At 35.6% G+C, this 14,187-nt stretch overlaps 1 protein-coding gene across 4 annotated transcripts in view; it reads left to right on the top strand.

The window, feature by feature from the left end:
• The window catches only part of PREX2 (phosphatidylinositol-3,4,5-trisphosphate dependent Rac exchange factor 2), a 180,054-nt gene that overhangs the window by 82,558 nt on the left and 83,309 nt on the right, over positions 1-14,187 (top strand). For all 4 annotated transcript variants that reach the window (XM_071554395.1, XM_071554396.1, XM_071554394.1 and 1 more), the window contains exons 12-20: positions 2,000-2,103; positions 3,706-3,755; positions 4,294-4,369; positions 5,101-5,173; positions 6,327-6,469; positions 6,618-6,710; positions 7,942-8,090; positions 10,313-10,398; positions 13,046-13,182. In XM_071554395.1, coding sequence (XP_071410496.1) covers positions 2,000-2,103; positions 3,706-3,755; positions 4,294-4,369; positions 5,101-5,173; positions 6,327-6,469; positions 6,618-6,710; positions 7,942-8,090; positions 10,313-10,398; positions 13,046-13,182 — 911 coding nt within the window. The remainder of the gene's footprint in view (positions 1-1,999; positions 2,104-3,705; positions 3,756-4,293; positions 4,370-5,100; positions 5,174-6,326; positions 6,470-6,617; positions 6,711-7,941; positions 8,091-10,312; positions 10,399-13,045; positions 13,183-14,187) is intronic.

The following is a 14,187-nucleotide window of genomic DNA, read 5'->3' as shown; positions in this document are numbered from 1 at the left end:
ACAAAAATAAACTGAATATCAGATAGTTTTAAATTGAATAGGTATTTATGTGGCTACACAGTTTCTTGGACTGATATACTGATCTGATTTAAAATTGCACTGGCATAAAAATAAAAGACCACATTTAAACCTGAATCTGTTCCCTTCTCTTAGTCTGTGCCAGATAAACATATATCCCAGCATAAATGTAGGTACAATGTTTGAAGTGACAATCAAACCAACTTGGGTTTTCTTATTTTAGTGGTAATACAGCTTTTTATCAGCTTTATGTGCTTGAAACTCAGGATGTGCCTGTTCTGTGGAGCTACTCCCTTAGTTTCTGGTGCACTGTGGTAAGTCAGGATTGCAAAGATGGAGTGGTACTTGTGTTCCTCAGAAGGCATAGCCTGCGCTGCTTGTCATGGGCATGCAAGAAAGAAAAAGTGCTTTGTCATCCTGGTTTTCTCTCAGTGTGTCCCTGTAACAGTGAGGAACAATTTGGCCTTGGGCAAAAGTGTCCTGGTGGTGGTTTTTCTATTTTTGCTAGTTACTGGTTATACAAATTCTTAATTTATGTTAATCTAGTGGTGTATATTTTTTCTTCAACTGAGGAATTTTTTTAATTGGAGAACTAGAAGATACTTTTTTTCCTGGGTTAAATGGTCACAGTCTGTTAAAATTCATTAAGATAATTATATTAGGCATTATATATGAAAATTTTGTAGTCTATATCTGATGTTTTTAGAAGCAATAATACGTAAAAGAGCTTAGGAAGTATTTCAGATAATCACCTTGGCATGAGCCTCAGTTCAAGGCAATTGTAATGTGTCCTGGGCTTTACTATTAGTAGATATATCAAATGCAGGCAGAGAAGTTATTTTACTCTTGCACATGATACTGGTGAAACCACTTAAAATATGAAGTTCAATTTTTATGTCTGTGGATCAGATGATGTGTAGAGATAGTGAAGAGCTTGATGGGGTGTGAACAATGACATGGACAGGAGGCACCTTACTATACAAAGTTTATGATGGCTGTTTTTGGAAGAGAGTTATTTATGATGGTTTAATCACTTGGTACAGAATGGCATGCACAGAATTACTTAATGCTGTTGGGTGTGTTACTCTGTTTAATGAAGACATTATAGTACCCTTCTTTATCAGTTCATGACACATAAATTTAATTTCTAAATTAAAGGTTACAACTGCAAGCAAAACTGTAATTAATAAAATAGCTATCCTAAAATTGTGCTGGTGCCTAATGCATCCTCAGCCATCAATGCGATCAGCTGTTTTTCAGAAAGACTTCCAGTAGAACTGTTTCCAGGAGCTTTGTATCCTATGATATAATTGTGTGACAAAACCCTTGAAATTGTGAGGTTTAGTGCTGGAATCTTGTGCATTTCTGGCAATCCACCTATTAAGATCCTTTTTCACAGGTCTTTGGGGATACGGATTGTCAACATCTTTGTAAGGATTGCCAGTGTCTTGCACTTAAGATCTCTGGCTGGCTATGTATAGAGGAAGATATTCCCTCTCCCTTTTTTCCACTGTTCAAGACTGATCAAATGTGTTGTGAAGGGTTCATATCTTCACTGAATCATCTTAGATTGGCCTCAACAACAATGAGGACAGAAAATAATGTGTAACAATAATATGAATAGTTGCAAAAGAAGTCTTATTTGGCTATTTGGTTGATTAGCTTTGTAAAAGCACTGAAGACTAGAAAGATTTGAGTGTCTAATTTTTCATGCTGTTCCCTGCCTGTCTTCCTTGTTCTTTGCCCTGTGACTTGAAATTGTTTGGTTTCTTCTGTACTACTTAAATGTTCTAAGAAGTATTGTCACCAGTGATGTAAAGAAACTTAGGGCAGATGATCTAATTGGTCTTCCCACCTATCCTGTCTGAAACCTACCTATTGCTGTGTAATGGGCTGTTATTAAAAGAAATGATGCTGGCCTTCTTCTCTCGTGTTGATTTCTTCAGAAAGTCATCTAACAATACTATTTTTTTACCTTTAGTTACAGATAAGCACCAATTCAAACCTGAACACATGCTATATAGATTCCGATATGATGATGGAACGTACTACCCCAGAAATGAGATGCAGGATGTGATCTCTAAGGTACAGAATAAAGTAATTGCTATTATTAGGAAGAACACATCAGAACTTGAGGCTCTGCTTGAAAAATAATGTAAAATATTATGCTGGGATAGCCACTCTCTATATTTAACTGAATCAAATTCAGTTTTCCATTTGTAGGATTTTGGCTTGTTGTTACACATTTTAAGGACAAAATAAAAGTTTACTATTATTTAGTTATAGTTATTATTCAATGGTTTGTTATGCAGGATGCATTGCCTAGGTTTCTGCGTGATTCTGAAGCTGGTGTTTCAGTCCGTTGTATTTTTCAGTTAATTTTATGCATCTATATGTAGGAAACTGGTTTTAAATTTATCATAAATCTGAGTGTCTTTTATTAGTGTCTTAATAAGGCAGTAAATCTAGAGTAATTTAGACAACTAGGTACTGCTACTGAGCATAATGAAAAGATTGATCAAGTTTGCCTTTAAACTCATTAATACTCAAATTTTCCATGATTTTAAGTTAGTAGAAAATGTCTGCATCTGGGTATTACATTACAGTGTCATTCACTTTTTTGCTGGCACTTGCTAATGTAAGGTGCATCCAGGGGAATCTTCAATACTGAACTACCAGGCAGAACAAAGTATGATGAAATCTATTTCGACATAGTTTTTGATTATTATACATTGTTCTTCTTGCACTGTAAACATAATTGTTTTTCTTAGTTTGCTATGTATTTCTAGGCAGTTAAATGCCTCCCTGACATCCGATCCCGTCAGATCTCGGAAGCTCAGCAAGGTCAGCCCTGGATTAGTACTTGGATGGGAGACCTTCTGGGAAATGCTGGGTGCTGTAGGTTCTAGTCCTAAGGACTTCACTGTCACCGTCCAAGCTCGCTCGCCTGTGGCAGATGAACCTCAGGACTTAAACGGTGGGGCCAGTTCTGCGCACGCTGAGCCTCACCTAAAATCCACTGCGCAGGCTGGAAGGGCGCATGGAGAGAGCCCTTCCCAAATCTTCGTTCGTGAAGCCGAGCCACAAGCACACATGTATTTCTAAAGTATTTTCTTTTTTTCAAGTACAATTTTCTGATGGTAGTTTCTCAAGCTACTCCAAATGTTTAAATTTTTGTTTTTTAGTTGAAAACATTTCAAATCTTTGAAACTTTTTGCATTTTTTAAATTGATTTGTTATAGTTTCAGTTTGTAAGTAAAGTATTGATGCATATAATGAAAAACAGTATTTTTACTTTAATTACCCAGTTGTGTGTAGAATAACAACCAGTTTTTGGGACAACCCTAATGCATGGAAATATTACTTTATTTTTTCGTGTACTTTGCTTTCAAATCATTTCAAACCTTCAGAAGTTTTTAGTGCTACCTTGAATATAATCCTTTATGCATGTATCTCAGTGAAGCTTACATTAGACTGGAAGTGTTCTCTTTCTCATAATTTATTCATCAAAGTTGTTATCTGGAAACATTAAGTTTTGGCACTTGAAAATACATAGGGATTTTAACAGACCCTTTTATGGTGTAAATGAAGTGCATTTACAACATACAGACTTTACTATGTCCATGCCTCTTACCTACTGTGTGATGTTAATGTGTTGTTAACTCACCACCTCTTTCTCTTTAACAGGGTGTTCGACTGTACTGTCGCCTTCACAGTCTGTTTACCCCAGTAATCAGGTGAGTCCAATTGGGAAATCCTTAGAGGGTCATTTGTTAGAAGGGTATCATCTGAAGATACTGTGTTTGAATGCAGGAACCTAACCCATCCTTTCAAGATTGGTCTTTTGAGAGTAATCAAATAAGATTGAAGGGCTATCAAGACAAAAAGTGTATCTGCATCCTTAGCTGGATTCTGCCAACTCTGTTCAATATAACACTTTTAACAGACTTGTGGAGCTTTCTAGGTCCTGATGGATATCCTTACATGCTTACTGTGTGTATTAGTACACCCTTTTACTTACACTCCATTATCTCTTTTGGAGAGTACCAGCTGTAACAACACACCTGCCTGCACACTCCAGTGACATTATCACCCAAATAAGATGTGTCCAGCCGCCTCCTTTCTGTTTACACTAAAGATTTAATTTGCTTTTTTTCCTCCAGAGGAAACTTATGAATCATTATAAAATGCTCAATTCATGCTTGCACTAAGTTGTTTATGAAATACAAGTATTTTTCTGTTTCTTTTGATGATTTTTTTTTTTTTTTTGAACAGGGATAAAGATTATCACTTGAGAACCTACAAATCTGTGGTGATGGCTAACAAATTCATAGATTGGTTGATTGCACAGGCAAGTATATACGTTTGGATTTATCTATGTTTTACATTTAAATTCTAATTTGATAGTGATGTTTCAAGCAGAATAACATGCAAACACTTTGTGTAAGGGCTATTAGAACAGTGGGTGTAAGTGTAATCCTCTTATACTAGTAAAGTAACAGAACTCAGACATCAGCATCCATGCTGTTAATTCTTTTTGTGCTTTTCTTCCTTATTTGCAATTGAACTGGAACTGTTTTAATGACACTTAGCTTTTTGATTCAGCATGTTCATGATGTAAAATGAAATGAGTAGGCTCTGAAAAACTCTAAATTACTAACTAGATAGATAAAAATCAGTACTAATTTTCTGTCATCCACTGTTTTATTTTAAATGAACTAGAAACACTGTCAACATGCACTAGTTTCAAAAAATAAAAGTTTAAATGTTTGACACTTTTAGATTCTATTTTGTTCAATTTTTATGGAGAATGCAGTGTTACTTAAGTGTTTACCTATATATTTCTAACTGTAAAGAGTTAGAGCATATAAAGGTCTCTTCCAATCCAAACTATTCTCTGATTGTATGTTAAACATGTATATACTGTTTCATGTGTATATATGTCAGGAACATGTATATAAAGGTGATGGTGGTAAATATAATCTATAGCAGTTGTCATCCCTGTGAGATTACACCATTGTGCACAGAGTCCATTTTGCTGCTATATTGAAATATATTTAAAAAAATACTATGATTTAACAGGGGGATTGTCGGACGAGGGAGGAGGCCATGATATTTGGTGTAGCTCTTTGTGATAATGGGTTTATGCACCATGGTAAGTAAATACATTCTGTACAACCTATGCTCACTTTCTGTTTAATGTTATCTACATATTTGGAAGGAAATGCAGGTGCTAATAAAGATATTACAGAACAGATGGACAATTTTTCCACTGTATTTCTGAAGAGACCTATCCCACAGTTATCAGGAAAAAATAACTATGGTAGACTCTGGAAATTATGTCCAATTTTTTAGCATCTGCTGAGGAACTCGTCCTCTAAAGGATTTAGCCAAGACAGCTTTATTAAGTCACTTTGCAAGAAATTTCTTAAGTAGGTAATACATGTTTGTGCAGATGAGACAATAAAAATGTAGGATATATGTAGGAAAGAAATTTGACATTTTTTGGGGAATGCACAATGTATGGAGGAATGTGACTTTAAAAAAGGGAAGTGGTGATAATATAAGAAAGTGGACTGGAGAAAAATGAAAACAATATAAGGATAGCAGTGAACAAAGAAGGGAGAGGCGAGCAGAGATATGTGCAGCACCAAAAGTCAGGTGAACAAGGTCCCATTTAATACCTTCAAAAGGAAGATTTCAGTGAAAGGATCAAATTAGTAGGTCTTTTACTGAAATGAAGAAAGGCAGGAATTATTTTTTGTCAGTTTGTTTAGAGAAGGAAGGAGAATTAACATTCTCTTTGGTGTTGTTCATTCTTTTTCCTTTGACTTTTAAACATACAAACTGCATCCATCTGTTGTTCTGGTTGCTTCCTCATCCCCACCAAACCCATTTCTAATCCTGAACCTGTCAGGTTTCACCTGAAGAGTGCCAGAACTTGGTGGTGAGCATCTTCAGCAGCTGCCCAGCAGAACTCTTCAAAATCATGTTTTAAAATCCCTTTTAGGAAGAAACCTTGCACTTTGCATTTTCACTAAAACCATTTCAAGCTAATATGTATTTCTCAACTTGGTGGATTCCAGATGCTGTAGTTGAAAAATGAACTTACTGATACCTGTCTGTAATGGATCCAAACAGTAATTGTTGCTTATGTTAAAGAAAATTTCTCTAAATTCACTCACATGAAAATAGTTTACTAGCATTCAGTATGTGTATGCATGATCAGTATTTTATGGCTCATGAAAGACATACTATTCAAAAGTTCAAAAGAAAAAGGTATTGAGGCATGGTTTTGTATCATACAGTCTTAGAGAAAAGTGAATTTAAAGATGAACCGCTGCTGTTCCGTTTTTATGCGGATGAAGAAATGGAAGGATCAAATATGAAGCACAGACTCATGAAACATGATCTGAAAGTAGTGGAAAATGTCATAGCCAAGTCATTACTGGTGAGTGAAACCCAATCGTTGTATACTGTGATGATTAAAAAATTGGTTGTAGTGACAATAAAGCAGGACGGTTTATTTTTATGTAATGAGGACATACCAGCTTTTCTTAATGCCTTTCTGAATAATATTTAAAAAAATTATTTTTCAGATTAAATCTAATGAAGGCACCTATGGTTTTGGTTTAGAAGATAAAAATAAGGTGCCAATTATTAAAGTGGTGGAGAAAGGATCAAATGCTGAGGTATGGAGTATTATAAATTATCTTCCCTATTTTATTTACTTGATCAGAGGTAGATGTTTTGCACATCCATTAGAAAAGTCTATAGTAGTAGAAGGTAACTGACAGTTTTCAAAGACAGTTCTGCTTATGAATCTTTTTCCCTTTTTTCCTTTGTTTTTGGTTGTTTGTTTTGGGGTTTTTTTATTTAAAACATTGCTCTGACCATTATCAACACTTACTTTCTGCTCAGCTAAATTTTCATATTGAGTGATGCTACAAAAGTTGTAATTTTATTTTTATGCAGTTTCTAATATTTCAGTGATGATATCAATCCTGAGCGGAATAAATATTTTTGGTAGAATATGAAAGGAGTATAAAGCTAGTCTGTGAGTTGCAGTTGATGTATTTCATAGTAAAGGATGGTGTCAAGCTTTATATAAAGTCTAGAATTTGAGAATATGAATGAATAAATTAAAGTCTTCCTGTTTGTTGTTATTGCTCTTTGAGCAAATTCATATTGTACTGAACTGCATAGGAGTCTCTATGTATGTAAAGATACAGAATGAGTCTCTTTCATGAGAGAAAATATTGGGTCCTAGATTTCAAGGCTTTCTAAATCTCATGGTGGAATAGAAATCGAACTTATAATAGACACAGCAATTTAAAAATATAATACAGCCACAGAGATATATAGGGTGATTTCTAGCAGTCAGATTCTGCCATGATCTTAGCAGTTCTAAGGCTTGGCCCATACCATGAGCTTCTCTGTGTGCTGGTGCCATCCAACAATTTATGGTTCCCTTCTTGTCAGACCAAAGTCTAAAAGGTGTTTTGTTTTGGAACTTATCAACATTCACTTACTAAAATGTTAATTAGGTCTTTCTTTGTGAAAAGAAGCTTTAGTTCCTGGGGAAAATGATGGATGAACAAATTAAGTCCTGTCATAAAATAAATTGCTCAATCAAAGCTGCTGTGTTAATTACTAAAAGTATTAACTGATATTGTAATACTGTCATAAAATCTTGATTAAGACTAGGTCTTGTATTTAGTTCTCAGAATGAGTGTTTACTGTACCCTTTACATCAGTTTAACCAGTTTTAGGAGCATTTTGTGGTCTAAGTCCCTTGTGCATGGTATGTGAAGGAGCCATAAAGAATGTAAAGTAAATGTGCATGTCATTATTCCTACTGGAGTTGCATGCCAGCTGAAGAAAACATAATGTTAGTGATTATAAACTGTTACTGTTTTCTAGATGGCAGGCTTGGAAGTTGGGAAGAAAATCTTTGCCATTAATGGTGACCTGGTTTTTCTGCGTCCCTTCAGTGAAGTGGATTGCTTCCTGAAAGCCTGTTTGAACAGCAGAAAGCCCCTGCGGGTTCTTGTGAGCACTAAACCACGGGAGTAAGTTGTCATTCCTTGGGGGAAATTTTACAAACAACAATTGAAATAAATTTTAAAAGACCAGTGGAACGTCAGAGAGAAGTTGTTCCAAATGCAGTATCTGAAGTAACTTATGAGGTCAAGCAAGTTGATCTGCTTAGATTTTGTTTTATTATATTTGTGAGTCACCAAAAGCAAAACACAAGTACTTCAGATCTTCAGCTCTGCTACTTTAAATATATGCAGGAACTGCAAGTGTAAATGAAATGTAAATGGACAGTTTTGATCACTAATCTCTCACTGTGTATATTAAACAAGTTCCTGTGTCTGGGGATTATTTGCTGGTTTGGCACAGTCAGACTCTGTGGTCTAATGGGCCCTTCAGCTGTGTGCTTCTTGGGTGAACAGCAGGAGCAAGTAAACAGCTCCTCATCTTTATGTAACAGATGTGTTTCAGTACACAGTTTTGACCATTCCTACCTAAATGCAAGTTTTGTTATGTAAAAAAATTACATAGAGAGGCCTAATATGTGGGTTCAGCAAATATGTATATGAATAAAGTTAATGCAATTGTTGCTAGTTTATGCATTACAAAGAAGGAGGAGACTTAAGGAACACTGCTCAGGAGTAATTTTGATCAAAATTTGCAGAGTAAAGAGAAGCCATTCTCTGTCACCAGAGAGCATACACAGAGTGCCTCACTTTGGTTCTGTGGTACAATGGAGATGTATTTCTCCTCTTAATAAGAAATGGTGTCTTGAGAAGTTAAATAACACACAGAAAGGGGAAAAGAGCAAAGAAAGAAATACAGCATAAAGATGCTCATCTGACTGATAATCCAAAAGCAACACCCCACCCCCACCATCAACTAAACAAAAATAACAGAGATAAAAATCACCCAAAGCAGTTGACCATAGTGTAGCAAACATAAAAGGCATGTCTTGGGCTTTCTTTAGAGTAGACCTTGGTTTAATTTCTGACAGGGCTTGTGAGCAAATTTCAAGATTGACAGAGATGATCCAATGAATGAAGAACTCAAAGAAGTTGAAGAATTTGTGCTGCCTGCTTTTTGGCAGTAGCTGCTTCTAGCACAACTGTATTGATAGAAGAGACAGTTCTCTACTAAATTCTTAGCCTGAATGGCCATTGATGGTCTTTCATAGTTCATTAGCAGTTTCAGAACACAACCATGTTCATTATCAATGTTAGTGACTTTAACTACATTAAAAGATGCTACACTTACAAAAATATTTTAAATGAAAAATTATTGATCTTAATAATGTTCTAATATTTAAAAGAAATTGTACACTTCAGTGAGTTTTGGATCTCCTCTAATAATAATAGTCTCCAAATACTTAACAATATGTATAATAGAAAAAAGAAATACAAGAAATTATGCAATTATATTAGTCAAAACTGCTTGTAAATCAAGTTTGTTACAGTCCAAATGTATTTTAAAATCACTTTTGAGCATCAGTTTGAATTTTTTTGCTTTTGCAATGGCAAACAGGGCTCAGGGCAAAAATCTCTGAAATAATAACAGAGCTACTCTAGAAGGAAAAGCTGCAAAGTTAAATTAGTGCTCTGCTACACATGACCTAACTAGCTCTGATAAGGGCTAATACAGCTGTGTGGCTTTTTCTGGATCCTGAGCTCATATCATGCAGATAAGCTAGCTTACTTTGGGTGAGCTCAGGGCTTAATTTTAAGGAACAGATGTGAATTTTGCTTCTCAGAACTGTGTTTTTCAGTAGGTTTATTACTGTTGCTCTTAGACTAAGCAGGAGTGTAGTACAATATGCTTACAACTCATATGAACAGTAGTAGATGATTCTTGCTTTACAAAACTCAGTACTTTCCATAGCTGCTCAGGAAAACTACAACAAAACATTTTTTCAAGAAAGCTCACTGAGGAGACACTTAGATGTTAACAAATGACAATTTGGATTTAGGCTCTGCAGTCTGCTGCAGCTCATCTGACCAGGCTTGCCATGCTCTGTGGTCCTGAGGCTCTGACTACTTGGCTGAGAAACAGCCTGTTTTCACTGTTTCATCTTGCTCTTATTTCTGATGTCAGTGGTGCACAGTATCTGGTACATGAATGGTGTAGAATCTGAAACTGTGAATTGAATAAAAATGTGGAGTCTTACACCCTTGTAACCTGCTTGTTGCTGTCCGCTTCTATCCTGAGTAACAACATGCTACCTTTTGCTATATTCATATTGAATCTCTGCTTGTATCAGGACAGTGAAGATTCCTGACTCTGCGGATGGACTTGGATTCCAAATCCGGGGCTTTGGCCCATCAGTTGTTCATGCTGTTGGGAGAGGTAAGCTGTAAGAGCTGTCAATGGTGCTGGTAAATATACATTTAACATCTAAATGGCTTGGTTGAGATAAATCAAACTTAGATCTATGAAGTAAACAATAAATATGTGGATATGTGGATAAGGATATGTGGATAAGGACACCACTCACCAGACCAATGTGATCAAGCGAATGCCCTTTATTACACACTGTACACGGTTTATATAGGGTTAAAGCTACATTCTATTGGCTAATTTGAACCTCACACCATCTAACTGCAAATCCTAATTGGTTATAATCCATATCTCAAAAGTCCAGTGTTTTGGTGAAATCATCCTGACTGTTTTCAGGAACGTCTCCGGTGTCCTGTGGGAAATCTGAGGAGTTCTCATGAGAAACTTCTGGGGAGTTGCTAAGAACTCCTAGAGAGTGATTTCTCCTTTACCAGACAACAGCAGCTGTGGCCTTGCTGCTTTTCAGCTGATACCTGCCTTCAGCCTCACAGGGTCCATATAGATCAGATTTGCTCACCTTTGATTTTTCTGCACCAACAGATCTACTGATCCAGTTTAGATGTTTTTTTTCACCCAGAGTAACAAACAGTATTAAATAAAACCAAATATAATTATTTTATGTTCTTATACTCTATAATTGGATAGATCTTGCAACTTTATTTTTGGTATGTACTTATACCAGTGTATAAAAGTTAAGTTAAAGCTGTGCATTCTTAGCAGACTAAAATATATGTGATGGATGCAAAATCACCTTGTCCAATTCTTGGGTGTTGGGAACCAGTCAGTTCCTGAACGCTACTTTTGCAGGTGGCCATGTGGTTCTGCAATGTTCTGAAAATGCACGCTTCAAAATTTTTTTAAGAGTGCTACTGATGTAGTCTATCTCAGTAATTGCAGATGTTTCATGCAAATGCTGTTTTGTCAGTTTGGGGATGTGATTGTCAAATGCTTGCAGTTCCTAAATCAATATATGTTTTACTGATGCATGTGTGATAAAAGAAGTTGAAGCATTCTTTGTTGCTGTCTCATGTTCTATTACCTGTATTTTCAGCTATTGTGGGACAGTTGTCCTTTTAACCACTCCTGCCTTTGTAAACGAGGAATTTAAAGTGAACTGATCTGCAAAAGATCCAGATTTGAACAGTTTGACTTTTTTCTAGGCTGTGGTGCCAGAAATTAGATTTTCAAGAGAAAGACTAATAAACTACGGACTATTGAGCTGATGTGATAATTATTTCTGCACCTGGATCTCAATTCAACTATCTTTATTCATTAAGCACATACTTCATTCCAATTAGCCTGAACAGTATGCAAGTGCTTGTTTGTGTAGTTTGCTAAATCTGAAACATTTTAAGCATATGCTTAAATACTTTGCTGAATTGGGACCTTTGGGTTTTTTAAAGAGAGATTTGTTTTTTAGAGAAAGATATTTAATAAGGCCTATTTAGAAGTTTATTTTTACATCGTTTTTTGGGCAGAGGGAAAATTGCAATAGCTGGTAATTGTGTAATTTCCAATTACTTTCTTTTATATTAGATTTAAAATGCAGGTATCATCTAATAGTGATAGTTGCTAAAACAAGGGAAATTCAGGTGTATTGTGGAAGTTATTTCCTTGTCAAATATGCTCAACTGACAAGTAATGAAGTTGTGACTGTTTATTTGTCAGCCCTGCAAATTCAGTCCTGCCTTTTCTTTCACAACAGCTGGCTTCTTTCTGCACCTCAGACTGGCAGTCTCTAGGCAAGAGATTTTTACTTCCTTGTGCCTCTGTGGCAGTAGCAAGAGAGACATAAGGAGGCAAATGTTCAGGTAGCTGGAACTAAGGTCTTACTTTGTCAGGCTGTCTTTCAGATGTGGGTTTGAGTCCCACAGACAGCTGCTATTTTGGTAGTACCTATTCAGTGGCTAGAAGATAATCCCAAGGTGTTTATTCCATTGTGAAATGAATCACCAAACCATATATTTTAAGTTACTTAAAGAGACTGTTTTGTTTCAGTGTCATGTCATCCCCATCCCCCTCCCCGCCCAATAATTAAATTTGAGATATCCTACTTGTGTATTTTCATATCCTATCCATGTATATTTTGATTTAAAGCTGTAAGGCACTCTGCTATAATTGTGTTGGTAGGAAAGATGAAAATAATAGCTAGATCCCTGTAATGTCTTTGGATTTGGATATGTCACTTAATGTTTAATGTGAAAGTCTAGTATGCTGTAATACTTCTTTATGAATTGTCAGAAAGCTTCTGCTTTGGATGTTAAATTAAAACACTTGATCTAATCAAGAAGATCATAAGCTTGTGCCATATAAAAGAATTCAGAATAAAAGTAGTCTAAGTTGTAATTAGTGGCTTTCAAGCTAGAGCCATTGTATATTTTTAAACTTTTCTTTAAGACAAATTTTAACAATTTTGTATTACTTATCAACTTTATAAAACAGCCTTTAGAAAATTGTCTGGTCTGTTTTTATGGAATCATCTGCTGGTGAACTCCATTTTTTTGGAGTCCAGCTGACTCCAAAAAGTATGTAAGAATTGGGGAGAGAAGGTTCTGATTAAAAAGAAAAAAAAAAAGAAAAGGAGGCTTTTGAACTGTAAGCTTTAAGGGAGATGTTTAGGAAAATAAGTCTGTTGACTGTATGTTTTTATTACTAGGAACAGTGGCGGCTGCGGCAGGTCTCCACCCTGGCCAGTGCATCATCAAAGTGAATGGAATTAATGTCAGCAAAGAGACTCATGCAAGTGTTATTGCTCATGTCACAGCATGCAGGAAGTACAGGCGCCCAATGCAGGTACGTCTCACTTGGTACCCTTGCATGTTTTCTTCTAAGTTTCCTTTTTTTGGTCAAAGTAAACACTGTTGTGTTTCATCTCTGCCCACATATCTGTTGTGTTTGACTGGGGTGAGGGGGAAGGAGTGGTGAATAAAACTGAAGGGAAGCCAGTTGAAATGTAAAAGCTGAAGATTGCTCAATATTCTCAGATTGCTGATGTTCAAGGTCTGTTTAATTTCTGGACTGAAATAAATCTAATCTTGTAGATAATTTTTATATGGTATTTTTAAAGGATTATTTCAAGTATTTCTGCAGTCCTATGCAGAAAGTCTTATGAGATACATTCTCTTCTTGATGGAGAGAGAATCCCACAGCTTGCTGCCTCCTTAGCTGCAGGAAAGTGAAATGCAATATGCTGATCTTCTAGAATTTGTAACACTTCAGCACGCAGAGAGCAGAACACATATGCTTCATCTATAAAGGTCTGAGTTCCCATTGCATTCCAGTCTTGGGAATAAACATACATTCAAGGACTCAAAAGTTCCCTTTTTTAAACTTTAGTCATGCAAATTTTGTTATCTTTTTCATGTGAGTTTAAGAGAAAATTTCAGGCTTACAAGACACAAATTTAAGGATGAAAAAAAACCAGCTAGATTCTATCTAGAATGTAATTTTTCCAAGTCTCTGCAGATTTTTCATGAACTGTGATATATATAATTATTTAACAAACTCTTCCAGTACATGTTTATTGAGGAGAAATATCTAATTAAATCGAGTGAATTATATAATTTGAACTGTGTCATGCAAATACAGTCTTTATGTAAATGTTGTCTGCATGTTTGTGTTTAAATGCAAATACAGAATTGAAGTTGATACACAGTGTACCAAAATCAAATTCACCTATTGTTTAAAGGAAGATGCACTCTAGTAAAGAGAGGGTATTTTGTGCACTAGTAGCAAAACTGTCTAGAATAAATGATAAATTAAATTTTGTATAGCATTTATGTTCTCTCTGTGTATAAC

This window comes from Pithys albifrons, chromosome 4, assembly GCF_047495875.1.
Source record: "Pithys albifrons albifrons isolate INPA30051 chromosome 4, PitAlb_v1, whole genome shotgun sequence".
NCBI classification, from domain to species: Eukaryota; Metazoa; Chordata; class Aves; order Passeriformes; family Thamnophilidae; genus Pithys; species Pithys albifrons.
Note: the sequence above shows the minus strand (reverse complement) of the source record. Positions and strands in the feature narration are given on the sequence as shown.